General features: G+C 43.2%; 2 protein-coding genes across 4 annotated transcripts in view; one reads left to right on the forward strand and one right to left on the reverse strand.

Moving 5' to 3' along the window:
- The window catches only part of GEMIN5 (gem nuclear organelle associated protein 5), a 47566-nt gene extending 45922 nt beyond the window's left edge, over positions 1-1644 (reverse strand). Inside the window, exon 1 of the mRNA XM_029583235.1 lies at positions 1436-1644. The gene's annotated coding sequence lies outside the window, so the exon portion shown is untranslated. The remainder of the gene's footprint in view (positions 1-1435) is intronic.
- On the forward strand, positions 1623-25386 carry MRPL22 (mitochondrial ribosomal protein L22). Of its 3 annotated transcripts, XM_029583237.1 has the most exons (7): positions 1632-1772; positions 1856-1901; positions 7071-7206; positions 11580-11645; positions 12211-12288; positions 21716-21785; positions 25087-25386. In XM_029583237.1, the coding sequence occupies exons 1-7, from the start codon at positions 1757-1759 to the stop codon at positions 25296-25298; spliced, it is 624 nt and encodes a 207-aa protein (XP_029439097.1). In that variant the 5' UTR covers positions 1632-1756; the 3' UTR covers positions 25299-25386. The 3 variants fall into 3 exon arrangements, with proteins under 3 accessions (XP_029439099.1, XP_029439097.1, XP_029439098.1); XM_029583239.1 differs by lacking the exon at positions 7071-7206 and having other exon boundaries at positions 1623-1772; XM_029583238.1 differs by lacking the exon at positions 12211-12288.
- Positions 25387-25617: the final 231 nt, after the last annotated feature.

The raw sequence follows: 25617 nt of genomic DNA on the forward strand, positions 1-25617 counted from the left end.
GGAGGACCTTGTGAGACTGGAAGACTGGGCATCCAAATGGCAGATGAAATTTAATGTGGATAAGTGCAAGGTGATGCATATAGGGAAACATAACCTGTGCTATAGTTACATGATGTTAGGTTTTATGTTAGGAGTTACCGTCCAGGAAAAAGATCTAAGCGTCACATTGAAATCGTCGGCTCAGTGTGCTGTGGCAGTCAATAAAGCAAACAGAATATTAGGAATTATCAGGAAGGGAATAGCAAATAAAAAGAGGATGTCATAATGCCTTTGTATCGGTCAATGGTTAGACCACACCTTGAACACTGTATCTAATTCTGGTCACCGCATCTCAAAAATGATATAGTTGCACTGGAGAAAGTACAGAGAAGGGCAACCAGAATAATAAAGGGCATGGAATAGCTCCCCTATGAGGAAAGGCTAAAGAGGTTAGAACTTTCAGTTTGAAGAAGAGGTGGCTGAGGGGGGATTTAATAGAGGTGTACAAAATCATGAAAGAACTTGAATGGGTAAATGTGAAATGGTTAGTTACTCTTTCGAAGGACTAGGGGGCATGCCAGGAAGTTAGCAAGTAGCACATTTAAAACAAATCAAAATAAATTCTTTTTCACTAATGCACAATTAAGCTCTGGAGTTCGCTGCCAGAGATGTGGTTAATGTAGTTGGGTTTAAAAAAAGGTTTGGATAAGTTCCTAGAGCTGAAGTCCATAAACTGCTATTAATCAACAGGGAACAACCACTATTTGTTGCTGGTATTAGTAGTACGGGATATGTTTAATGTTTGGGTTCTTGCGACTTGAGATTGGCCACTGTTGGACACAGGATACTGGGCTTGATCTGACACAGTATGGCATATCTTATGCTCAGCGCAGCCACTGCAATGAACTGTCCTCGCCAGGGGCCACTAACCATGGCTCCCTACAGAACCTGGTTAACATGGATCCTGAGGCTGGCCGCTAGGTGTCACCCTTGAGCAATAAGTCAGACTGAGGATGGTGAAGGCTGCATCTGCAACATTCCCAGCACTGGCCAACCCGGGGAGCAGAAGCCAGGCTCAAGAATCAAACCTGCCAGCCCAGCTACAAGAAAGGACTTGTGTAGGCTGCAAAGTTGATGTAGTACATCGTTTGCGTTGATTCTTTGAAAGCAATTTTAATCAAAGACTCCATTATTCTCCGGGGTCAATACAGCTACTACAAGAGAGCTAACCGAGATGCATGCAAGCTGATTATTTGTATAAATGTTACATGATACGCTGTCGTTAGCGTAAGTGGTAACTAAACAGGTATGCATCGGTTTGATCTGCAAGTGCCCACACACTGCTGCAAAGTGGCAGTTAATTTGCTTGCAACAGGCAGCATGCTTCGATTAGTGAGCTGATGAGAAAGAAAGTGCTGGGATACCCATAGCTCCTTGCCATGGGAGGATAAGTTACCTGTCAGAAGGGCAGGAGAGTAGGTAAAACCCAGATTTCAGCTGGAGACTCCGTTCAGGACTGCATCATCCGTATCAATATTATTATTGCTACCGCTGTTACTGCCGGCACCTCCGCACGCCGCACACTGCAGCACCTTGCCCGTTCCCAAGGAGAGCCAAAAAGCACCTCGCACCGTCGCAAACCGTCGCTCCCCCACCCCTACTTCCGGAAACGCTGAGCCTGCGGCCCGTCTCTTCACGAGGTGGTTCATTGGTAGTCTCCCGCACGTGATCGCGGTGGGCGGTTCCTGCCGTAAAGCGGGCGCGCGGCGGGAGGAAGATGGCGGCGAGTTTAGGTGAAGCGTGCGGCAGGGCTGGCGGTGCTTGGTCCGTGCTCCTGGCACTGCGAGGTTCTGACCTTCTTGTGTTTGCTTCGCAGGCGCGGCCCAGCTGTGGAGTGTCTGGCGTGCGGTGCCTGCCCTGGGGTGAGTCATCGCAGGGCTGTTTGTAGGACAATCGCCGTCCCCCGTGAAAAAAATGTCTCGCTCAGGCAGTGCTTGCAGCCTCCCTCTTCGCGTCCATTCTCCACTCCTTTCACTTAATGTATCTCTGTCTCCTCCTCCTCCTCCTTTCATCCCTGCCCCCATCTTTTCTTCCATCTTCCCACCTCACTTTTACCTTCTATTCCTGCCCTAGCCGGGGCCCCATAGTGCTGGGGCCCCAACACAGGTAAACGCTGCTTCCTATAGCCAGCGTCCTTCTCCCGGAGGGGGAGGCGCCAGTGACAGGAGGCGGTGTTTAGAAGCGTTAAGCGTATACTTTCATGACCCTCTTTTTCTAAAACGTTCTTTTCATTAAAACCAAAAAAAAAAAAGATTATAGGTATAGGAAATGAATATATAAAATTATATATAAAAAAGGTGAGATGTCAATAAATGTAATGTGTGGATGGTTCTAGCAACAGCAACTTAATTCAATTCATGGCTGTGTTTTTGTTTCTTTTGTTTTCTTATTTTATTGTTCACCTTTATTCCTTTATCATAGTTTTGTGCGTTGTCTATAGGTGTACACATTTGTGTTTACAGTTTTCAAGTGTATGCCTAATGTAACCTACATGCACATATGCATGTTATCAATCTTGTACAGTCTGGAAGTCTTTGAAAGTTAGCAAGGGCTTCAGACGTTGTAGAATCCTTAACTTGTAGCCAGATGTGATTAGCTTATTGATGTGTTTCTTCATCATGAGGTTCTCATCCATTTGTATGCCTAGATCCTGTACTTGGTCAGAGGGTGTAATTTTAAGATTACCGAGGTCAAGAGCTAGTGGTTTGATGATCAAGGAGTTTCTTCTTAACCAGATCATTTTTTATTTATTTATTTTTTTAGGGTTTAGTGTCAGTTTTAGATGTTTTAGCTCCTGCTGAATTGCTTTCATATGGGTTGACAAAGATTCAGTGTATTCAAGAGATTTGGAGAATGGAATTATGAATGTATAACTGTATGTCATCAGCTTACAGGAAGAATGTGTTTTCAAGGTCTGTAAGAAGTTTGCATAGATGGAACATATAAATGTTGAAAAGAGTTGCCGATAGAGCTGAGCCTTGGGGAATTCCAGTATCAGACTGGAAAGTGTCAGATTGGGAATTACCCAGTTTTACTTGGAAAGATCTTTTTTGATAGGCATGAGGAGAACCATTTGAGGACACAGCCTTCGATTCCAATGTTGTTCAGTTGATGGCTTAGTTGGGAATGGTCAACTGTGTCAAAGGCGGCTTTTAGATCAATTAGTACCAAAAAATATGATTAATCTCTATCAAACCCTCTTAAGATTGAGTCAGAGAGAGTAGTAGAGTCTCATTCGAACGTTGTTTCCTGAAATCATATTGGTTTGGATGGAGTATGCTCTGATCTTCCAGATGATTTTCAGGCTGGATTAATACTGCTTTCTCCAGAACCTTGGTGAGAAAAGGCAAGTTTAATATTGGGTGGTTGTTCCAGTCATCAATTCTTCCAGATTTCTCTTCAGGGATCGGTTTTATTACTGCTTGTTTTAGCCCCTGTGGAACAATTCCTTCTGTGACAGAGTGATTAATTAATGTTATGACCTTAGGGGTGATAACCCCATGAATTTGTTTCAAAGGTTCTGGAAGGAATAGGGTCTCTTGGGTGTATGGTGAGTTTAATCTTTGATTATTTGGGTTATTTCAAGATGTGTGACTCTCTCTCAAATGTGGACCACTTCGTTATGTCTTTTGGGTTACTGGTTGCTATTGCTGCAGGGCAGGTGGGACTTGAGCTTTTAAGTTGTTGATTTTGTCTAAAGATATGGTGTATTCATTAATGTTGGTTAAAGTATGAATTGCCTCGTCCCATCGGGCTACAAAGTGATGTGTATTCCCCCTTATGAGTTAATTCTATGTTTTCTTAAACCAGTTACCTATTCCTCTAACATCACCCCCTTTACCTATCCGCTCTTTTCTATCCTTTTCGCTTCTCTTAGCCTCTTTTATTTAATCAGTTATTTGTTATAATGTAACTTTTTTTCTTCCGATTTCTCTTCCTCTTCTTCCCTTTCATTTTATGTAAACCGACGTGATGTCCATACAAACTTCGGTATATAAAAGTGTTTAAATAAAAATGTGCAATAAAACATAAACACTTATAATAAAAAACAAATTACATCTATGAAAAAGCTTTCTTCAGACAACCCTTGCATTGTTTGCAGATTGTAGTATAATCATCCAGCAACCAGAAATTCAATGGCAAGGCATTCCAAAGTGTTGGAGAAAGCACTGGTTTGTTAGTCTGGCTACAGAAATGGTGAGCAGTTCTTGCTGTGAGGAACAGAAGGCTCTCAATTTGGCTGGTAACTGGATACAGTATTAGAGAAATATTGTGACACACAGCCATGAAGAATATGAAATATACATTATGGCTTGAATTCTATTCTGTAAGCACTGAGTAAACAATGCAGTGCTTTAAGCACAGACAGTAAATGCTCATACCGTGTAGTGCTGGCAAGCAGTGGTATTTTGGATCATTTGGAGGCTATGAATTTGTTGAACCCTGAGGGTAATAACCTAAGAGCATTCACTATACCACTTCTTTGCCCAAGTGCCTGGATAGTAACTGCTAATAGTGCAAGCATTTATTTTGTCAGTGGGGAGAACAATATATATTGTGAATGTTTTAGTTATGATTTTATTGTTTCTGTATGATTTTACTTATATTGTAACCCGCTTAACCCAACTGGTTTGTTATAAATGGCTATAAATGTTTTTAAATAAAAAATATTTCGGGAGACCCGTCAGCAGTGAATTGCAGTAGTCTGTCCTCATTTTGACATTACCGACCAAATATGGGGTAGAGAGATTTTATATTCCATAAACAGAAATGAACACTTTTTTTATTGAATTTTAATATCATGAGTTATGATTTAGTAGATTTTGTCTTATGGAGGTGTATGCTGTTCAGTTTAGAGTGGGATAAAAGTAGAGGAAGATTGTTGTCTCCTAGTAGAAGTGCTTACCTATAGGACACCCGGAGACACTATGTTTTATATTTTCCAATTAATGCTTACTTAAACTGGTTTGTCTTCCAAGGCCAAAAAATGCAGAGCTTACAATGTTTTTTAAATGGAGTGTTTATACTGTTAGATAAAAATAAAATGCCTTGCTGGGGTTCCGCCTCCTGATTTTAGCCCTGTGTGTAGTTTTGTTTTTGTTTTTTGAGTTTTTTATTGTGTTTATTTTTTTCTGTTTTCCCAATTAACCTTTCAGCCCCAGTGAATTTATGCAGTAGGTGAGGTAAATGGTCTGACATTGGCCAATGTAGTTTCAAGAATTAGACAGCAGGGGCCAGTGTTGCCTTTACTAATTTGACTAGGGACCTACAGAATCAATTGGTATAGGCTTTTACCCATTTGTCCTTGAATAATTAAATTATTGCAATTTAAAATCATTTTCCTTGTGTCATAGTTTTGTTTATAAAGTTTTATATGGCTAAATGTAATTCTTCTATTGAATGTGACTTGTACCAGGTAAGAATCAAGTGACCATTATGCTCATTAATAGTATTCTTGCAGCTGAGATAGCAGATGAGATTTTCAGACTCCAGACTAGTACTGTATGGTAGCCCAAAATTGGAATGGTCTGTCTAGAAGTACTGAAAAAAAAAAAGTGTGACAGACAGATGGATGGACATATGTGAATTTATATTTAGACACATTGTAGACACCCTTTTTATTGAGAATCAGCAACTTTTTACATAGGCCATCAAAAAGCTTAGTAGTGATATTCTTAACAACCAGCCAAAGGTTTTTTTTGTTGTTTTTAATGGCACCATAGGGTCAAAGCTCTGTTTGTAAGTCCACTTACTCATTCTTTCCCTGATGTAAGCTAAAGCAAGTCCCACCTTTATTTCTCTTATAAGATAGTGACCCACATGCAGCAAGATCAGGAAGTTTTTTTTTGTTTTGTTTTGTTTTTTTACTTCTAGAAAGTGATTGACTGTATATTTAGATCTTTTATGCCTTTCTCTGGAGTATTAACAACAAACTGTTAAAATATTGATGTATTTTCAAGGTTGTTGAACTTAATGGACTAATGCCTATCAGCTTCACTCTGTTGCTGCCTCATTTTTCTCTCCTGGCCTTCGCATGCAGTTGAAGGTAGGAAGAGCATGTGTCACTGGGCTGCTGCAGCATTGACTGATGCTCAGCTTTCTGATGATGCATGTAGCAGCAACATGTTGCCAAACTCTCACATTGCATAAAGCAATGGGGTTGAAAAGGTAACCCCAGAATTAGATCGGTCACAGCTTCAGTGGTCTTAGAAGTCAGAATTTATCACTGATGAATCTAATGTGCAGCCATTGTGTAAACTATGCTTTTTATAGACATAAAGCAAGATATGCATTGCTGCCTTTTGCTCTAGGTGAATATTTGTTTCCCCATATATTTCTATTAAGCCCAAATTAGTCTCAATTCATACAGTCTGACTTTGTGTGTTTCTGTTTATAGCAGTTCTTCCTTGGGCATTGGGGTTTTATAGAATTCATTGAGATAAGGTGTGAAGGCGCTGAATTTTTAACCTATTTGTATCACCTGAAGAAATCTTACTTGTTTTCGGTTTCATTTCCTTTCTTTTTGGCGTTTTCGAAATGACAGCTGGCATAGAAGCATCAGGAAATATCTGATGAAATCACAATAGGAAAAGCACATCTGTGCTGGAACAAGAGATTGGGGACACTTTTGGATCTTTGCAGCTTCATTAAGTAATGTGTGATTTATATACTGAATGACTGAAAGCGTTTAACACCTGACAGCTGGTTAGTAGTTTACATGAAGTCAGCTGCTGGTCTCAAACCTAATTCCAGTAAACAGGTGTCTGCATGGCTTTGATTTGGCACAGTTCATCGTTTGAACAGGGAAATGTACTACCGAGTAGATGACGAGGCTGAATCAAACCTCAAAGGGTGCAGTTATCCAAGGTGGAATCAAGTCATTTCAGTGAGGCAGTGTGGGTAAGGATTGCCCTTGCTCAGCGGATAAATAGGCTACTTCAGTTTCCCGTGTTTTTCAGGAATCTTTTTAATGGCCCCCAAGTTTGTTTTGGATTTAGTTTTAATATAAAGATAATTTTATTACCTTGTAGGCTAATTTCATCCTGCAGTGCCACACCACTATCCAGCATCCACACAAGTAGTGTTCTGGAGAGAAGTAGAGGATGGGAGAAGAAGAATCGAATTGTTTACCCACCACAACTTCCTGATGAAGCGCGAAGACCAGCAGTAAGTGCTACTATCGTAACGCTTCCTTTAACTGTAGGAAACCATGATACTGGTCAGATCCCCTAGTAGCATCTGCAGAATTATAATTGGGAGGCAATTTATAATGGACTGTGAATAGAGGAGGTGAACTTAGTTCGTGATTTGATTAAAAAGTGCCCTTTAACATCTATGAGTGGGATTCAATCTTGAGTTGGACCTCTTCTTGTGCTTAGGTCTGCCATCCTCATACTAATATTTTAAGCTTCAAGCACAAACAGAGAGAAGTCGCACAAAAATCAAAATCGTGGATATCAGAAATACAGACTTTGCTAAAATGGGGAAGTACCTTGAGGAGGAGCTAGACAGCTGAGAGGAGATGGGAGAAGTGGAGCAACGGTGAGCTAAATTTAAAAGGAGCTATAACAAAAGCAACAAATCTTTATGTAAGAAAAGGAAACCAATATGTTCTCTAAAGTGGTGGCTGGAAGAATATAAGCAAAAAGATCAGCATTCAAAAAGTACGAAGGAACACATAGTCTCACAGGGAAGGATTTCTGGTGAAACTGAAAGACGAAAAAAGAAATCAGGAAAGCAAAGGTTCTGAGTGAAAGAAAGCATCACCAATGAGGTAAAGCGAGGAGACAAACCATTTTTTTCAGATATCGGAGAAGGGCCAGAGATGGTGGTGTAAAATCGAAAGGAGACAGGTCATGGTGTGGGAAAAGATGAGGAGAAAGCAGAAACATGAAACGCTTCATTTTAGTGCTCACCAAAGAAAACTTTGGGGAAGGACCAATTCTGGTCAGTAAGAGCATGGATGAGAGTGAGGAAGATGCACTCTCTTCCATAAACAAGTGGTATTGGGGATATTGGAAGTAGTCAAGGCCTTGGGGTTGGATGAGATACTGAAGGAGCTTAGAGACCCGTTCAATAGATCCTTGGAAACAGGAGCGATGTCGAAAGATTGGAGAAGGGTGGTGGTGCCGTTTCACAAAAGTGATAGCCGGGAGGAATATGGAAACTATAGGCTGGTTAGTCTTGCTTCCGGGATGGGAAAACTAATGGAGCTGCTTCAGAAGGACAGGATAGCGAATTGCCCTGCAGCGAGTTGCATGATCCAAGTCAACATGTTTTTTAGCAGAGGGAAGGTTCTGTTGGATAAATCTGATTGACTTTTTTGATTAACTAAAGCATTAGATTAAGGACGAGCACTTGATGCAATATATCTGGATTTCAGCAAAGCTTTTAATACAGTCCCGCATAAGAGGCTCATGAATACATTTTGAAAAGCTTAGAAATGGGCCCCGTGGTGGTGGAATGGATCAGAAATTGACTGGCAGATGACAGCAAGTAGATGTAAATGGAACCCACTCTGAGGAGGAAAGAATGATAAAGTGGAGTGCCTCAAGGATCTGTTATGGGACCGGTTCTGTTCAGTATCTTTTGCGAGCGCTGTTGTAGAAGGGTTAGAAGCAAAAGTTTCTTTCTTCAGATGACGCCAAGATCTGCAACAGAGTGGACACATCTGAAGGCGTAGAGAGCGTGAAAAGCAATCTAAGAATAGCTGAGTGGTTGAAGGGATTCAATGCCAAGAAGGACCTTTCTATCATGATGGGCGGGTGGGGGGACTACACATCTGATGTGTACAGACCTGTGAGAAGTCTCCGGGTGATTAGTGTCTGAAAGTCTGAAGGCAGTGAAGCAGTGTGACAGGGCACCAGCTAAGGCCAGGGAGATACAGAGAGGCATAACCAGCAGGAAAAAAGGTGATAATGCCTTCGTACAAGTCGTTGGTGCGGCCTCATGTGGAGTACTGTGTTCAGTTCTGCAGAGCATATTTCAAAAAGGATACAGGCAGGAAGGAGGTGGTCTAGAGAAGGGAGATCAAAATGGTGTGGGATCTGCACCAAAAGATTTTGAAGGAGTTAAATATGTAGATGCTGAAGAGAGGAGAGAGAGGGTTGATATGATAGACTTTTATGCACCTGAAAAATATTAATAATGCACAGGAAACAAACTTTTTTTCAGTGGAAAGAAAATTGTAGAACAAGGGGTCATAATATGAAACTCCAAGGGGATCAAGACAGGACCAACTTGAGGAGGTATTTCTTCACAGAAAGAGTGGTGGATGCATGAAATGACCTCTCAGAAGAGGTCGTGAGGACAAGGGCGGTAATGGACTTCAAAAGGGCATGGGATAAACAGAGAATTCCTAATGGCGAAATGATGGAGACAAAGAAAAGGAAAACCCGTGCTGACTGGGGTGACCTGCACAGAGCAAGAATTACCTCCCCAGAATAAACTAAAAAAAAAAAAAGATTGCGGGGCAGACTGGATGGACCACTTAGGTCTTTTTCTGCCTACGTTTACTAGACCAGCAAGCATTTGTGGTTTTTCTGAGCTGCATCACGTCTGCGCCAGGTGTCATTGCCACAAGCAAGGTGTTTATGCTCCGTCCTGGAAAGGTAACTGTGAAATAATGTTATACCCTGGAATCTCAAGTTGTCATCCTGTCTTCCTAAAGGCATTTGTTACTCTTTACCTTTCACTGGGAGTTTAACACTGAAACAAGTATAGAGTCCTTCCTAGCTTCTGTTTCTGATTTGAATTGGTGCTAATTTTAGACTCCGAGGATGTAAACCTGGCATCTTCTGTCTGGCAGTGGAATTGAGGAAGCCTCCAGCTACTTATCTGTATTAGCAGGCTAAATTTGTTACATGAAAGGAAGTAGGCAGACTTTGGACCCTGTTGGATAACTATAAATCATCTATTGACTTCTGTCATCTAGAATCAATCTACATATAGTGCAAATGTTGGCTGCAGGAAAAATGCAGGTCACCCCTGTGCAGCTGAACTGAGACATTCTGGAGAGAATGAACTCCCCCCCCCCGAACGCCTCGTGTATACATTTTTCCTTTGGACAGATGTACTAAACCAGCGCCCCTCTATGGAATTTTTCTTTCATACGGATCCTTTGTGAGCAGTAACGGTCTGTGCAAGGACATCATGACCCAAATAATCCTTTCAGGACTAACCAGGTGTCATATGAAAAGCAAATGCTCCGGTAAACATGGAAAACAGCAGCAGGTAGTTTAGAGAAGTGATATTCTGAAGCTCTGCTTGTTTGTAAAAGTAGCAAGAGGCAATTGCATTCTGGGCTAGGAATAATGAAATCCAGATTCCAGTTAAAGATGATATGATTCTTTCATGTTTAAAAAACAAATTAAAAAAATATATATATAAATTTTTTTTTCCCAGAGCATTTGCTTTTTTTTTATGCATCTGAAAGATGGGACACTGACTTCTTCTGTGACAGATCCTTTTTTCCTAGTCCTTTCTACTTTTTATGTGTCATACCATCTCTCTTCTGACTTTTGTTGACGTCTGATTTGTTGGAAGGTGGGAAATACCTGCACCACTGCTTGGATGTTTTGCAGGGTGGTGTTGTGGTACTTGAAGATCACTAAGCTGTTTAGGTTGTCTGTCAAGCTTCTTGTTCTGTTCAGTGGTCCCCCAGAAGGATGAGGCAGCCTCAAATGCCTCTCGATCCGGCTGGATCAAGGAGGCGACCCGCTCGGCACGCGTCAGGTTCCGCAGGGCCTAAGGGCACACTCCAGCAAGGTGTTGGCATCCTCGCGAGTGGAGTGAGAGTATTTTCCTTTTAGTGAACATTTGCAGGGTGGCACCAGATCTTCCTTGCGTTCCTTCTTGAGACAATATCGTTTGGATGTGCAAGCCAGGGGGATGCCACTTTTGGGGCAGATGTGAGAACGGCGTTAGTGGATCTCCATCGACTTCCCTAAACTCATCCCCTACATCCAGCCCCATGTCTGGACTGGTTTGGCAGGACTTGAGGACAGGAAATTAACAGGTAAGATTAAATGTCCCTGTGGGTTTTGGTTTTTTTTAAATTTATTTATTTTGACACCATTTCATGGTAATATACATTCATCTGAGTCATTAACCTGAGCATCTAAAAAAATATAATAGGTGTCAGTAAAACAAGTACAGGAAGTAAGTATAGGGCTGACCTGTGACTCACTTTCCGTTGTCTGGGCCAGCCAGAGGTGAGGATGCTGTGGAGGGCAGTGTGTGGTGGGGGGAGGAGAGGGATGCTCAGTAATCATGGATTTGGGGCTCATGATTGCAGGGTCTGGAAGGATCCTTAGTGCATGACACCTGAGGATCGTTGCTGGAATGACGGGTAGGCTCATGGTGCTGGATCCCCCAACCCTGCTTCCAGCTGAGCTGGAAGCTGCAAGGAGTAGGAGGAAACTGGGGATGACGAAAAGAACAGGAAATATAACATTCTCCTCACATTGTGAAATTATTGTATGAACCCAGCCGGTGATAAACATCGCTGAACCAAAACATTTGGTTTTTCTTTCTTTTAGGAAGTTTACCACTGTCGAAGACAAATCAAATACAGCAAAGATAAGATGTGGTATCTGGCAAAACTGGTAAGACAGGAGTCTGCTCTGTGGACCAGAAATGTGTTCTTGCCTTTAAACATTAGATTAGCATTTGGAAACAGTTGTTTTTGGGGTTTGCTCTTCCTTTGGATAGGGGGGAGGGCGGATGGTAAGAAGCATCCCAGGGTACTGCGGTGCAGAGGGTTACTCCTTTTGCTTCCAGCAGAAGCAGGATCTTAGCAGTGATGGAAAGCAGACTGATTAAGGTTCTGTCCAAGGATTGGCCAATGAAGAGAATCGCCCTCGTTAGATTAGAGCCTGGGCGTTCTTGCAGGAATCCCGAGGCCTGCTGCAGGCATCCACCCACTTTGGGACGCAAAGCGGGCACGGTGACATCTGGCCCTTCTGCTGAACGCTTGCGTGCAGTCCTAATGTCAGATTTCTTTTGCATATCGGGAAAGCTTTCCACTGCCTGGGCTGCACAGACAGGATCCTCTGTTAGTGTTCGATTATCCAAACGTCTCACATGTTTGCAGCTGGCTCTTCAGTTGGCACACTTTATTCCCTTCTCATAGCAGAAGGAATCTCCTTAGGGTTTTCCTTCCTTTTCCAGATTAGAGGCATGTCCATAGACCAAGCCCTGGCCCAGCTGGAGTTCAACGACAAGAAGGGGGCAAAGGTAATTAAAGAGGTAAGGAGCTACTCCGTGAAAATCTGAGGGAGGAGAGAGGAGATGTGGAAGAAGCATGAAGGGGGCCAGAGGGTTCAAAAGAGCTGAGGAGCAGAGGCATCATAAGAGGCAAAGAGGATACGGAGGGCAGGAACCTTTTGGTCTAGTGTTTAGCTGTGCTTCCTATTTGCTCAGGGGAATAGTCTTTCTTAAAGTTTTTGAAATGAACGCTGAGGATTAAACCTGGAGCATGCATTATACCTCGACTCTGCCCAGGTGTTTGGATTGTAACTGCTAACAGTGCCAGCATTTCTCTTGTCAATTGGGGGGGGGGGCAGCATATTGTGATTGTTTTTAGTTATGATTTTGTTTATATGTTTTTGCCATATTTTACTGTTGCAATCCACTTAGCCTAACCGCTTTGTTGTAAGCGGGCTATAAATGTTTTTAAATATACCTTACTGTTCAGTAGCTGAATTACAGGCATATTTAAGACTAATCGGAGAAAATTCTTTTTCACTCAACGCACAATAAAGCTCTGGAATCTGTTGCCAGAGGATGTGGTTAGTGCAGTTAGTGTAGCTGGGTTCAAAAAAGGTTTGGATAAGTTCTTGGAGGAGACGTCCATTAACTGCTATTAATCAAGTTTACTTGGGGAATAGCCACTGCTATTAATTGCATCAGTAGCATGGGATCTTCTTAGTGTTTGGGTAATTGCCAGGTTCGGCCTCTGTTGGAAACAGGATGCTGGGCTTGATGGACCCTTGGTCTGACCCAGCATGGCAATTTCTTATGTTTCTTATGATTGCAGCTTGGCAATGTGGTGTATTTCTTAAATCCCCGCTAGTGGTATCGCCCTTAGTTCATGCTGCACAGACCTGGTAAAGGGAGGAAAATTCTGAAAAGTTAGTTTTTTCAGTCTCAAAACAGCCTACAGGAAAACATAATGGGAGCAGGTGCTGCCCAAGCTGTGCTTCCAGGAAGTGTACACTTTATACATTAACTGCAATTTGGTGATCCTGTATGTCAAAGGATTGCTGACTTCTTTCTTTAAGAGAATAGAGAGAGAGCAGCATGGGGACGATAAAGCCTGCAGTAATGTCTGAGGGAGAATCCCTTGTACCATTCTGAAGCAGTTTTCCATTGGGCTCCTGCAGTGCGAGTGCACTGCTTATAAGGTTTGTCAGTGAACTGTAACTAACGTTGCCAATATAAAAATGGCAAATGCTTGATTTAGTAATCTGGATAAATCCAGCTTTGCAGATGTTCTTATAAAAGATAAAGTAAAGACTTCATAACCTGACATGGGGAGAAATGGCGATTTCTTTCTGTAAGGTTCCAGCAGGGGTAGCTGCTGAGCTTTGGCTAAAGGAATGCCTTTTGTGTGTTTCGTGCTGGTCCCGGCACTTGCACGAATGTTAGTTTGGAATGCTGCGTTGGTTCCATACTGTAAGAGCGAGGTATGCAGCACGCGCCTGCTGCGTCGTAACACAATATTCATGCGGTACACGTTGCTCGGGAGGGCGCTGAGTTTGAAATAGCAGGACCAAGTTTTCCCACAGAATTAGCTTTCTGTGATTCTTGCTTCTATCCCTCTCTCCCTGTTGCTCCGGCTCCCAAACCCTTTGCTGTTTAATTTTTTTTGTAATACTTTGCTGACACTTTGAAAGGGATCTCCTAGGGGGAAGAGTGTCTCCGATGTCTCTCATTAAATACAAGGGGTTAGTTGCACCTACAGAGAGACTGAGCTCCAGTGCTGTGCTGGGACATTTCATCCAGTTGGATGTCTGCTTAGTTTCGCATGTGATTTACTATTTAATGCTTCCTTGCACAAAAATAGTAATTGAACTGTTCTGTCATCCAATGCATTAGGTGTTCACTCAATATTATTCATTAAAATATGAATGACCAATTAAATCTTGGGGGTATATTAAAGCACATTTCACTGCTGTTCAGATAGCGCCTAGTGATGGACATGTAGGCACATCAAAATTAGTGCACTTCAAAGGTTTGGAACAATATATTTCGCCCATGATGCATCATTGCAGGTGATGTCATTCCTTTAAACAACCTCAAGGCTGGTGAGGCTATCTATAAATGAGTTAAATGTTAGAATACATTAAGGCACAGGCACGTGTGCATGTTAGGCACAGGTAGATGGAGCGTTGACGATGTTTGCAATAATCCAATATAGAAGAGGTTGAAATAGTGGAAGTGTGGGAGTGTAGCTGCCTGTTGAGAAAAGAAATGATCTTGAAAGCTGAGGAAGAGTCCTGTAGTGTCATTCAAGATTCATCTTTTCGGTTCCCAGTGACCAGAATGAGTGGCTCCACTTTCTGGGGAATAGTAAAACTCTCCTACGCTGTTGTATCTTTAAGGAAAACAATTGGAATGTTTTGTACATTGGAGCCAAACATGGTTTAATAGGCCTGATGAAAATAAACTTCAAAATGGGAGAAAATGCCAGGGGGGGGGGGAAATTAGAGATCTAATTTAGATGGCACTTACAATGAAAAATGTTATCATATTCTCCCTTTAATTGTATTTCATTTTGCCATTGAGACCTTTATTAACCTCTTAATGAAGTTACTGGCATTTACTGCAACACGCATATTCCTCATCACTCAAGCAGGCCAATCCCCATACCAGTGCGATATGTCATCCTACCAGCAGATGGACACGAAGTAAAACTGACTTGCCGACAACACTGACATTATAGCCCTGCCCTGACATCAGCCTGCCAGTATTCTCCATCTCCAGCAGATGGTAGACGTGCATCTCCCTTGTGGGGACTGAGTGTTAAAAAAAAAAAAAAAAAATAATAATAATAATAATAAAATAAAATAAAGAATGTCATAAAATAAGGAGAAGAATTACACACTTGAGCTCTTGAGGTGATACTCGCTTGGTCCCTCCCTCAGTTGAGCGGTTTAAATCTGAAGGCCTGGCCAGGCGTAGACTTAAGGACCAAGGGAGTGCTTGGCTTGTGCCCTCTTTCCCCCACCCGTAGCCGGAGACCTGATTGTGTTCTGAGTCAGTGAAGGCCTGAGCTCAGGTAAAAAAAAAAAAAAATTAGGTCCTCCTTTTTTTTTTTTTTTTACCTTGTGGGTCCATTTTTCCCTCGGTATTTGCTATCTTTTTTCCCCTTTAACTTCTCTGGGAAATGAGTGGAGGCTGTGTGGGTCAAGCAGCTTTCACTAGGCCCTACATTGCAAGATTGCTTCAGGTGCTGTTTTTCCCCCATGTGCTCGGGCACGTGCTCTGTGCAGTGATGGTGGGCGTGCACGGGCACTCGTACACGTAGTTACTTGGCCTAGGTTTGAGCACGCAATTGCGCCGGTACAACCAGACGCTGTTGATGTGTGCACAGGAGGCTGCTTAAGACCGTGTGGGGAAAAAATTGCACCGAGGACAAAAATTCAAGCGCCTCGCTATTTGTGCGGCTCGCCATGTAACAGAAATCCAGCCATCACACTTTCTTCGCCTGGGTCCGTGCTGTTTTGACACTCCAAGGTTATTTGTCTATTCAGGATTTTGCTGACGTTGGGACATCCCCTCGGGCTGTGGGTGGATTCTGTGGAAGAGGTGAAGGAGGTTATATGGCAGACAGTTCCCCTCGCCCTGTTCCCAATGGGAGAGGGATCCCGGGGGGAGGGATCAGAGAGTTACCATGTTTGGGCATGTGGGTCTGGTATGGATCTATCTTTTTCCTGGGTGGAATTTTTCGAAGGCTTGCAGGCCTTTCTGAAAGGGCGTCCGGTGGTAGCAAAGCAACCCAGTAAGAAGGGGTCACATTCTCAGGTGTCCCGCTTGCCATCACTTCAGGCAATCAGTGAAAGGAGCCTGCCCTTGGAGATGTTGAGGAGGATGCGGATTATGACCTGTCCGGAGGTGGGGGGGGGACGGGGACACGACTCCGACTCTGATTTCATACCTTTTAAGATGAGGGAGAAATTCCATCTGACTTGGAACCACATTGGACTCGACTTCCTTTTTTTTTTTTTTTTTTCACAAAAACAAATTGCCAGGGCTGATGTCTCAGACCCTGAAATGCTTGGGATAGATAGGGGTGATGCTACGGAATTACAAAAGAAAGATCTCATATTTTGATACTTTGTGCAAAGTGTCCTGTTTCTTCCCTTTCCTAGAGCCAATTCAAGAGCTGATTGATCTTGAATGGAATGCTCTGGAAGCAAGTTGTAAAGGTGGGGGTTGCTCTTTGGCGAGTTTATACCCCTTGGACCCAAAAGCAAGAGAGCAGTTACTATTCGTAAAGGCTGATGCCTTGGTGTGTGCTGTTTCTAAGCGAGCCACCATCCCGGCTGAAGGAGATGCAGCCCTAAAGAATGCTCAAGATAGGGGAATTGGCTTCAAAAGCCTGCTTATGGCTTCATGGCAATGAATTTGCAAATTCCTTCTTTCTGCTGCCTGGTATCTCAGGCAGGTTTGCGTCTCATAGAAGTTTCAAGGATCAGGGTCCAGTAGCGAGCCTGTGATGTAACCGGGAGCCGCTTTTTTTTAGCTGATGCAGGCTGTGACTTGGTGCGGATGGCTGCTTGAGATGTGGCTTCCATGATAGCGGCTAGGCGCCAGTTGTGGCTGCGAAACTGGTTTGCAGATACAATTTCCAAGTCCAATTTGACAAGGTTACCCTTTAAAGGTTCTCTCTTATTCAGAAGTGAGTTGGAGAAGATGGTGAATAGATGAGGCAAATCCAAAATTCTGCTATTGCCAGAGAAAAGGAAAGCAGCATCGCGTTCTTTTGGGGTGAGGGGCTGCAGCAGGGATTCCTGTTGCTTTCGTCGTTACAGTGAAGAGCTTTTCAAAAGTCTCGTCCCTTCAGAAGATCTCAGTCCTTTCGGCCTAAGAAGCCTCATAAGGATGTGGGCTCCAGGACCGGAGCTTCTCGATCTTCACAGTGAAGGTGTGAGGGCTCACCTTATTGAATCAGGAGATAGGTCGTCTGTCTCTCTTTTGTCAAAGGTGGGCCCAGTGGGTCCTGGAGGTAGTAAGAGATGGCTACGTTTTAGAATTTCTCAGAATTCCTCTGGATGCATTTATGGTCTCTCCATGCAACTCCCTGGTAAAGAGAGCAGCAGAGGGAGGCTACATTAAGAAGGCTGATGGATCTGAAGGCCGTAATGCCAGTTTTCAGATTACAGGAAAATACGGGGCACCATTCCATTTATTCCCAAGAAGATTCTGTTCAGCCCTTCCTGGATCTGAAGGGACTCGCTTCAGGATGGAAACTGTGCGCTCTGTATTCCTATGTCTCTCGATCTGACTGAGGCCTATTTACATATCTCCATTCGGCAGAAACGTTTCTTGAGCTGTACTATTCTTGGATGTTATTATCTGTGTCAGATCCCATCAGTCTGGCTAGGGTGCCCAGAACTTTCTTCTAGGTCATGATGGTGGTAGAGACATCTCTGCTCAAGGAAGGCAGTCTGGTCCATCCGTATCTGGTCGACTAGTTGGTTCAGGCCAAGTGTGCAGAAGAGTCAGTTGGCTTCTCGCAAGGTGATCTTAAGAACATAAGAACATAAGAAAATGCCATACTGGGTCAGACCAAGGGTCCATCAAGCCCAGCATCCTGTTTCCAACAGTGGCCAATCCAGGCCATAAGAACCTGGCAAGTACCCAAAAACTAAGTCTATTCCATGTAACCATTGCTAATGGCAGTGGCTATTCTCTAAGTGAACTTAATAGCAGGTAATGGACTTCTCCTCCAAGAACTTATCCAATCCTTTTTTAAACACAGCTATACTAACTGCACGAACCACATTCTCTGGCAACAAATTCCAGAGTTTAATTGTGCGTTGAATGAAAAAGAACTTTCTCCGATTAGTTTTAAATGTGCCCCATGCTAACTTCATGGAGTGTCCCCTAGTCCTTCTACTATCCGAAAGAGTAAATAACCGATTCACATCTACCCGTTCTAGACCTCTCATGATTTTAAACACCTCTATCATATCCCCCCTCAGTCGTCTCTTCTCCAAGCTGAAAAGTCCTAACCTCTTTAGTCTTTCCTCATAGGGGAGTTGTTCCATTCCCCTTATCATTTTGGTAGCCCTTCTCTGTACCTTCTCCATCGCAATTATATCTTTTTTGAGATGCGGCGACCAGAATTGTACACAGTATTCAAGGTGCGGTCTCACCATGGAGCGATACAGAGGCATTATGACATTTTCCGTTTTATTCATCATTCCTTTTCTAATAATTACCAACATTCTGTTTGCTTTTTTGACTGCCGCAGCACACTGAACCGACGATTTCAATGTGTTATCCACTATGACACCTAGATCTCTTTCTTGGGTTGTAGCACCTAATATGGAACCCAACATCGTGTAATTATAGCATGGGTTATTTTTCCCTATATGCATCACCTTGCACTTATCCACATTAAATTTCATCTGCCATTTGGATGCCCAATTTTCCAGTCTCACAAGGTCTTCCTGCAATTTATCACAATCTGCTTGTGATTTAACTACTCTGCACAATTTTGTGTCATCTGCAAATTTGATTATCTCACTCGTCGTATTTCTTTCCAGATCTTTTTGCTTCCAGAGCTAGGCTTTGTGGTGAACTTAGCTAAGAGCAGTTTACAGCTGGCTCAGACTCTGGAGTACCTCGGCGTGTGATTCAATACAGAGTGATTCAGAGTGTTCCTACCAGAGAATCACATTCAGAAGTCCTTGAGGAGGATTATTTGCCCAACATTGTAGTCGTATCTGCAGTTCTGGGGTCTGGTGGCAACATTGGAGGTGGTTCCCTGGACATTGCTCTCCAGTGCAATCCACAGTCGCAGGAGTACACAGTGAGATTCCACTCACCATTGGAGGTGAGCATCCAATTGCGATGGTGGTTGCAAGCAGATCATCTTAAGAAGGGAGTACCCTTAGACACCAGACTGGTTAGTATTCATGACTGATGTGAGTCTTCAGGGTTGCTGGCACAAAGTCTGTGGAATGCCAAGGAACGGCAGTGGACCATCAAGCACGAGCGGTTCACCTGGTGTGTTTACATTTCATGGAGAAGCTGGAATCTTGAGTGGTAGGAATGTCTGACAATGCCACATAAATCATCAAGGCGGAACCACAAGCCAACAGTTGTCGGAGGTAGATATGCTCATGGTTTGGGCAGAGCAACATCTTCAGGACATATCAGTCTCCCACATTTCCAGGAAGGACAGTATGCAGCCAGACTTCTTCCGTAGACAGGTCTGTGACCCAGGAGAGTGGGAACTGGCAGACAAGGCCTTTCGATTTATAGTGGCATATTGGGGTCAGCCATATCTGTATTTAAGGAGCTCCAACAATGCAAAGGTACCACAATTTTATAGTCACAGAAGGGATCTGAGAGCGCTGGGAATCAATGCTCTCGTCCAGGTATGGCTGCAGAGTGGGGTGTGTTATGCCTTTCCTCCTTGGCCGATGATGGGTAGGGTGCTTCGGGAGATTGTGAGTCAGACTATGCTTCTGGTGTCTCTAGATTGGCCTCGGAGACCGTGGTATCACTATCTTCAGTGGCTTCTGGTGGGCAGTCCTCTCGGGTTGCCACTCAGGAACGATCTGTTACCTTGGGGTCTGATACTGATGGTTTAGCCCTTCAGTGGGCTCTGTTGCTGAAGCGTGGTTATTTTGCAGTGATTTCCACATTGCTTCATGCCAGGAAGTTTTCTATATCTCTAGCTTATATTGGGGTTTGAAGAGTGTTCAGACTGGTAAGGTTCTCAACCTCTTAGTTGAAATTCCACTGGTTTTGGAAGTTTTACAGAACGGGTTGGTTAAAGGCTTGGCCCTTAGGTACAGTTAGCAGTTTTCGCTTGCTATAGGGGATGGGTCAATGGTAGAGCCTTGGCCCGCCATCACGATGTGTCCAGGTTCTTAAAGGAAGTTGAGCATCTATGCCCTCCCTTGTGACTATTGGTGCCTCTTTGGGACCTTAACCTCGTGTTGCTTTCTTCTTTTTTTTTTTTTTGACGGGTCCTACATTTCTGCCACTGCATGATCTCTCCTTGCGGCTGTTTACCTTGAAAACCAATTTTTCTGGTGGCAATCCTTTTGGCATGGCAAATCTCTGAGCTACAAGCTTTCTTGCCATGAGCCATTTCTGCGAATGACTCTGAGGGCAGTACAGCTTAGCACTGTACCTTCCTTTTTGCCGAAAGTGGTTTCAGAGTTTCATTTGAATCGGTCTATTTCCCTGCCCATTCTGGACAGGGGTAAAGATGAGCGGGATTACAGTCTGTGTTGCATGCCTTGGATGTTAAGCGCATCTGGTGCGGTACTTGAATGATACTCATTCCTTAAAGTAGACCAGTCAACTGTTTGTGCTCCATGGTGGAGGTAAACAAGGGGAACAGTCAACACGGACGACGATAGCACATTGGGTGAAGGAAGTAATCACGGCTGCCTGTGTGGATGCGGATGTACCACTACCTAGACAGGTCAAGGTGCATTCCATTAGAGCTCAGGCAGTCTCATGGGTGGAGATTTTTTTTGTCTCCTGTTCAGATTTGCCGGGCAGTGATGTGACCATCCTTGCATACCTTCTCCAGGCATTGCCGCTTGAACGTTTAGGCTCAGGAAGACGCAGCTTTTGCACATGTGGTATTGACGGCACCGCAGGCAGCCTCCCAACCTTTTTGGGAGTAGCTTTGGTACATCCCATTGGTATGGATTGGCCTGCCTGAGTGCAGAGGAAGGAGAAATTATAATTACCTTATCATTTCCTTTCCTCTAAGAAAGGCAGGCCAATCCACAATCTGCCCTGGGCTGCCAGCTTGCTTTAAGTTCATCCTTTATATACAGTATTATTATTTCTTTTGGGGTTTGTTTTTTGGACTGGTATGGGAAATAACCGGCCTCTAAAATGTTAACTTTTTTTTTTTGGTTGAGTTCAGTGTTTCCCAGTTGGTTGGAAGCATGAGTGGATGATGGTTAATAGTCGTGTTCAAGTATAAGTTTGTCCACAGTTTGGCTTTTTCTAGAGATACTGGTAGGCTGATGTCGTGGCAGGACTATATGTCAGTGACATCAGTGAGTCAGTTTTACTGTCTCCATCTGCTGGTAGGAGTGCATAACCCACTGGTGTGGATTGGCCTGCCTTCCTTGGAGGAAAGGAAAGTAGTAATTTAAGGAGTAATCTCTCCCTTTTTATTTATTTTTTTTTAATCCTGCTTAATATTTAGTGCTAACCGTCAACAAACTATATTAATTGGCTCTGCACAGCCTGAAGGCAGGTTAAGAGCTGTCCTGCCTTTCCCTATGTTATCTGATCATCATGGGGAGCTCTTGCCCATTCTCTTTCTAACACTGTTTATAAAATAGAAACTGATGATTAATCATGTTACTATAGAGATAGCAGAGAGAAATGAGAAATTACATTCTCTTTGCCAAAGGTCAAATGTGTAATGATGTTCCTTCTTTTCCTCTTCCCTCTATAGGTCCTTCTAGAAGCCCAGGATATGGCCGTGAAAAGCTGCAATGTAGAATTCAAATCAAATTTATATATAGGTATGCCTTTCAAATTATAATCTTAGCATAGGAAGTTATTCTTGGAGCTAATCAAACCATTTTTCTTCTTGGGTGCCTTTGACGTCTGGCTTCTCAGAGCTGCCTTTGAGATGTGCTTAGTTACTACTCCTTGGCAGCATGGTCTCTCATTGTGTTAACTGGTTACATATCTTAATAGCTTGAAAATATAATTCTTAGTATTATAATGTAGGGCTCCTTAAAGAACAGAGATTATCAGGCTTTGAGCTAATTTATGCGGTGATAAGACGTACTGTTCTACGAGTGAATACTTTTTTTTAATTCATTTCACAGTTACAGAATAGTCTAGGGCTCACTGATAGAGAAGAAGAATGTCACTCACTCTGCCTACCTAACACGCAAGCTATTTAAACCACCTTCTAACATATGCGAGAAATTTTAAAAAGAAATTCTAAATGAGTCCTTTCAAATAGCTTGGGCTCATTAGCGATCATAATGCTGTCAAATTACTGCCGTCATTCAGGAGTGATTATCTGCTGGTGACCAGTCACAGGCTAGGTAAGTTCATGCCGCTCACAGAGTTATTATAGTGACAGCAGGCAGTGAATGCAGCCTGTAACTGCGGGGACAGGGATAAAGTATACCTCATTCATGACACCTGATATTGAAAGTGTGCATTTTTTGGAGAGATTATTGAATAGATAGGTATTTTGAGCTGCTAAGGAGCAGATCTCATAATATTCAAGTGAAAAAAAAAATGTTTACTTCCCTATACGTACCCAGATCAATCCAGACTCCCTGCTGGCAGGGAGGCAAAACCACAGGAGTTTGGACTGATCTGATTATAATCTTAGTACAGGAACGATAATTAGCAGGTAAGAACCAATTTTCCTTTCTCTTAAATACTGGTTGATGGTCATTTTATCAGGCAGAATGACACCCTATTTAAAACTTGGAATGCCTGCATGTCCTGAACTAAACAAAAGCACCTGCTGGTCTCCAATTCTGTCCTTCCATCTGAAATGACATTTACTTCTGGTGTCTTTGAGTTCCTTGACTCCTCTCTACTTACCTATCAGCTTGCTGCGTTATTGCTGTTGAACTCAGAATTCATTTTGTGTTATCTGAGTTTGGAGTACCGCTAAGTAAGTGGTAACCAAGGCAGCCACGACAAGCCTAGCATGGGGGTTGGGAGGTTCCTTACCCTTTGATACACAGAGTAAACTTACACAGTAAGACTTCAGACACTGATCTTGAATGGTACAAGTTGTGGCTACAGCTTTATTAACCTAACAATACTTAAGACATGGCTGTTCAACCCGGCCTTCTCCTAGCCGGCTCATTAAAACCTTTTTCCACACTTGGTCCTTAAGCCATACAGTGGCACTCAGTGTTATCTGCATTTAACCATGTTATACTTGTTTAAGTCTTAATTTCTGTAGTCCACTTTGAGACCAAACCTTGCAAAAAAGCGGCATGTCAAACCTTCATAAATAACTGCAGTCATACCCCACAATGGGGAAAAGATGGCGCTTTGGAATCTGTCAAGGATTCCCCTCTGGGACCCGCCTGATCCAGTGCCAGCAAGCAAAGTCCCAGTCCTACAGGGCAATATCGGCAGCCAGCCACGTACAAGCAAGGCCACTGTGTCCTCCCAAGGACTGCCGGTTTGCTGCTACTGCCAGGGTCAATGCCGTCAGTCCCTGGCCATGCCTGTGAAGGCTTTGGTGCAGGAATCTCCAGGCCTCCTTCAGAACTGAAACCCTCCCGGGTTCAGGTACTCTTGCACCCAAACTGCTGTGACAGTTAAGCGTAAAATAAGTTATTGGCGCGGTAACTTAACAATATTAGTGAGCTTGCTGTATACACAAATAACACATTCTGACGAGACAGTTGTCTAATAACATATTGGCCATGTATTAGCAAGAATGGGAGGGTGGACGGGATTTAATAGTGGCGGCAGCAGCAGGGCAGCTCCCAGGCATATTCCTGCTTATGAATCCCATGCCACTCACCCCCACTTCCTGCTTTGAGTATTTGAGCTGCTCAATTGAGTGCTATTCTCCCTTCTGCCTCCTCCCATCAGGCAACTCTTGGTCAAAGGAGGACCACAATAGTGTGCACTCCCAGTCCGATGATATCTGGCTGCGCAGCCGGCACCCTTAAGGCAGCATTGCTCTGGCTGGCCATGTGGGCCCGACTTGCCGCCGGTGTACCCGAGGGGGGGGCCCCAAGATTTGAGACTGCAAGGGCCGCCAACGACACGATAGCCGCCTGCGACTTTCCCCTCCTCCTGGGTGCATCCTCACACCCGGCACAGCATTGTGCTTTTCTTCTCTGTCCTATAAAGTTGGAGAGAATAAAGTCCTATCTATTGACAGTTTCAATAATATGATTAGATAACGCACTATTTCGTTATGGATTTTTTTAAGTGTTTTGATTGAAAGGTGTTACCCTCTCCCCTTTCTGTTCCAAAAACATAAAAATAGAAAAAAAAAAAAAAAAACCAATCATAAAAGAATTGACCATAAGCAAAAGTCATATGGTCAAGAAGTAGATAATGGGGGTGTGCATTCGTTTCCTCTAATTTAGCAGTGCACGCGTACTTCGCCGACTTTATAATACACGTGGAAACATGGATAATGTGCATGCAGTTCTAATTACGAGATCCACGCATACCATCCTCTTTCCCGCATGCACTATAAAGTCAGTGAGGTTACACGCCCGTACCACCGATTATCGGAGGAAACGAATGCACATCCCATTAGATAAGTTGCTGTCCTGAAGAATCAAGTGGCTGCTGTGGTGATTAGTGCTCATGATTTTCACAGCACATCTGTGCTTAGCAGTGTGCACTCAGAACGTGCCCTTTCTGCCTTTCAGGGCCTTTTCATACTTCTTACTAATGACCATGACTGATGAATTCTGCCACTCAGGAGTGAGAGTTAATCCAACTTAACTTGCCGCTTGGTGCAAATTACTTAGGAACTGAAAATATCATTGCCGTCATGGGTTTTGCAAGCTATGCAAGATTTTTCTTTTTGTAAGCAAATTACTGAATCATTTCAGCATAAGCTGAAGGTTTGTTCACCTACTTTGCAATGTTATGCAGCATTTATAAAGCCAGGAGATGGGATTGGCATTTGGTTGTGCAAACAGCAGGTTGAAGAGTTTCCCCATCAGCTGTGTGAGCATAAAAACACCATTTGTCAATCAATGTGTCTCTTCTGTGACATTTTTAAATGCAGTAATTTTTGTTGCTTTTATGTGCATCCTTTAAGCAATACTTACCTTTTTTTTTTTTTTTTTTTCCCCCTTGTAGCCGAGTCCTTTTCAGGCAAAGGCAAATATTTGAAACGAATCCGTTACCATGGTCGTGGCATGTTTGGTATTATGGACAAAGTGAAATGCCATTACTTTGTGAAGCTGGTGGAAGGTCCACCTCCTCCTGTAGCACAACCTAAGACTGGCTTTGAACAGGCTTCGGAATACGTCCAGCAGCTGCGAAACCGCACCATTATCCATGCGCTGTGATGTCCTGACCTCTTTGTATGCATTTTTGTACATAGGTGTGTGTGTGTGTGTATTCTCTTTAAAAATGAGTAAAAGAAGTTAAAAAGGATTTTGAGTTGGACGTTCAGTTTATTTGTATTTAGTGGTCTTCATTACAGTACATCCTACTCTCTTCCTTCTGTTTCCTCTGAAAGGGCAAAAACTGATTTCATAGACCACACCATCAATTCCTCCAAACAGTTGTTTGCTGACAAGGTTGGGGTTTTTTTTTTTCCTCATGACCATTACATCACTGACTACTGATAATACACTTAGGCCCCTATCTTCCATCTTCGCTTCT

Source organism: Rhinatrema bivittatum, chromosome 18 (assembly GCF_901001135.1).
Source record: "Rhinatrema bivittatum chromosome 18, aRhiBiv1.1, whole genome shotgun sequence".
NCBI lineage: Eukaryota > Metazoa > Chordata > Amphibia > Gymnophiona > Rhinatrematidae > Rhinatrema > Rhinatrema bivittatum.